Genomic DNA, 385 nt, shown 5'->3' with positions numbered 1-385 from the left:
CTGCATAATGAATACAACAGGCTTACTCAGGTTACAACAGCGATTTTCGGTTGCTATTCTGCCTAGATGTCCGATAGTGTCGATGCTGCGCCGAATAATTGTGGGGATCTTTTTCCATAGCTTGAACAGTAGCACGTTAATGGACATGAAATTTTGATAGAGGCTTTAGAGCCGATTGGCAAATTGACGGTCATAAGCTAAGTGCCTTCAATGTCATATTTATGTTCAATTACCTAAGTTCCAAAGGTAGCAAATCATCCAGTCGTACACGTATAATTTACATGCAATTTAGAACAAGTGCATATAAATTAAATTGCACAAAAATCCTCGCGGGGTTAACACTCATTTTAAGTGTATTTGCAATGCCACATTAATTGCTCATTTC

The 385-nt window shown here is 38.2% G+C and overlaps 1 protein-coding gene across 1 annotated transcript in view; it reads right to left on the bottom strand.

The window, feature by feature from the left end:
• LOC109534937 overlaps positions 1–227 on the bottom strand; it is a gene marked incomplete in the record, with an annotated part of 1,121 nt that extends 894 nt beyond the window's left edge. Inside the window, 1 exon segment of the mRNA XM_019900767.2 lies at positions 1–227. Within this exon segment, the coding sequence (XP_019756326.2) occupies positions 1–147 (147 nt within the window).
• Between the last annotated feature and the right edge of the window lie 158 nt (positions 228–385).

The sequence above is a fragment of the Dendroctonus ponderosae genome, unplaced genomic scaffold (genome assembly GCF_020466585.1).
Source record: "Dendroctonus ponderosae isolate FM_Combo_2020 unplaced genomic scaffold, Dpon_F_20191213v2 Dpon_F_20191213_3, whole genome shotgun sequence".
NCBI lineage: Eukaryota > Metazoa > Arthropoda > Insecta > Coleoptera > Curculionidae > Dendroctonus > Dendroctonus ponderosae.
The sequence above is the reverse complement of the archived record's forward strand: the minus strand, read 5'-3'. Positions and strand labels throughout refer to the sequence as shown.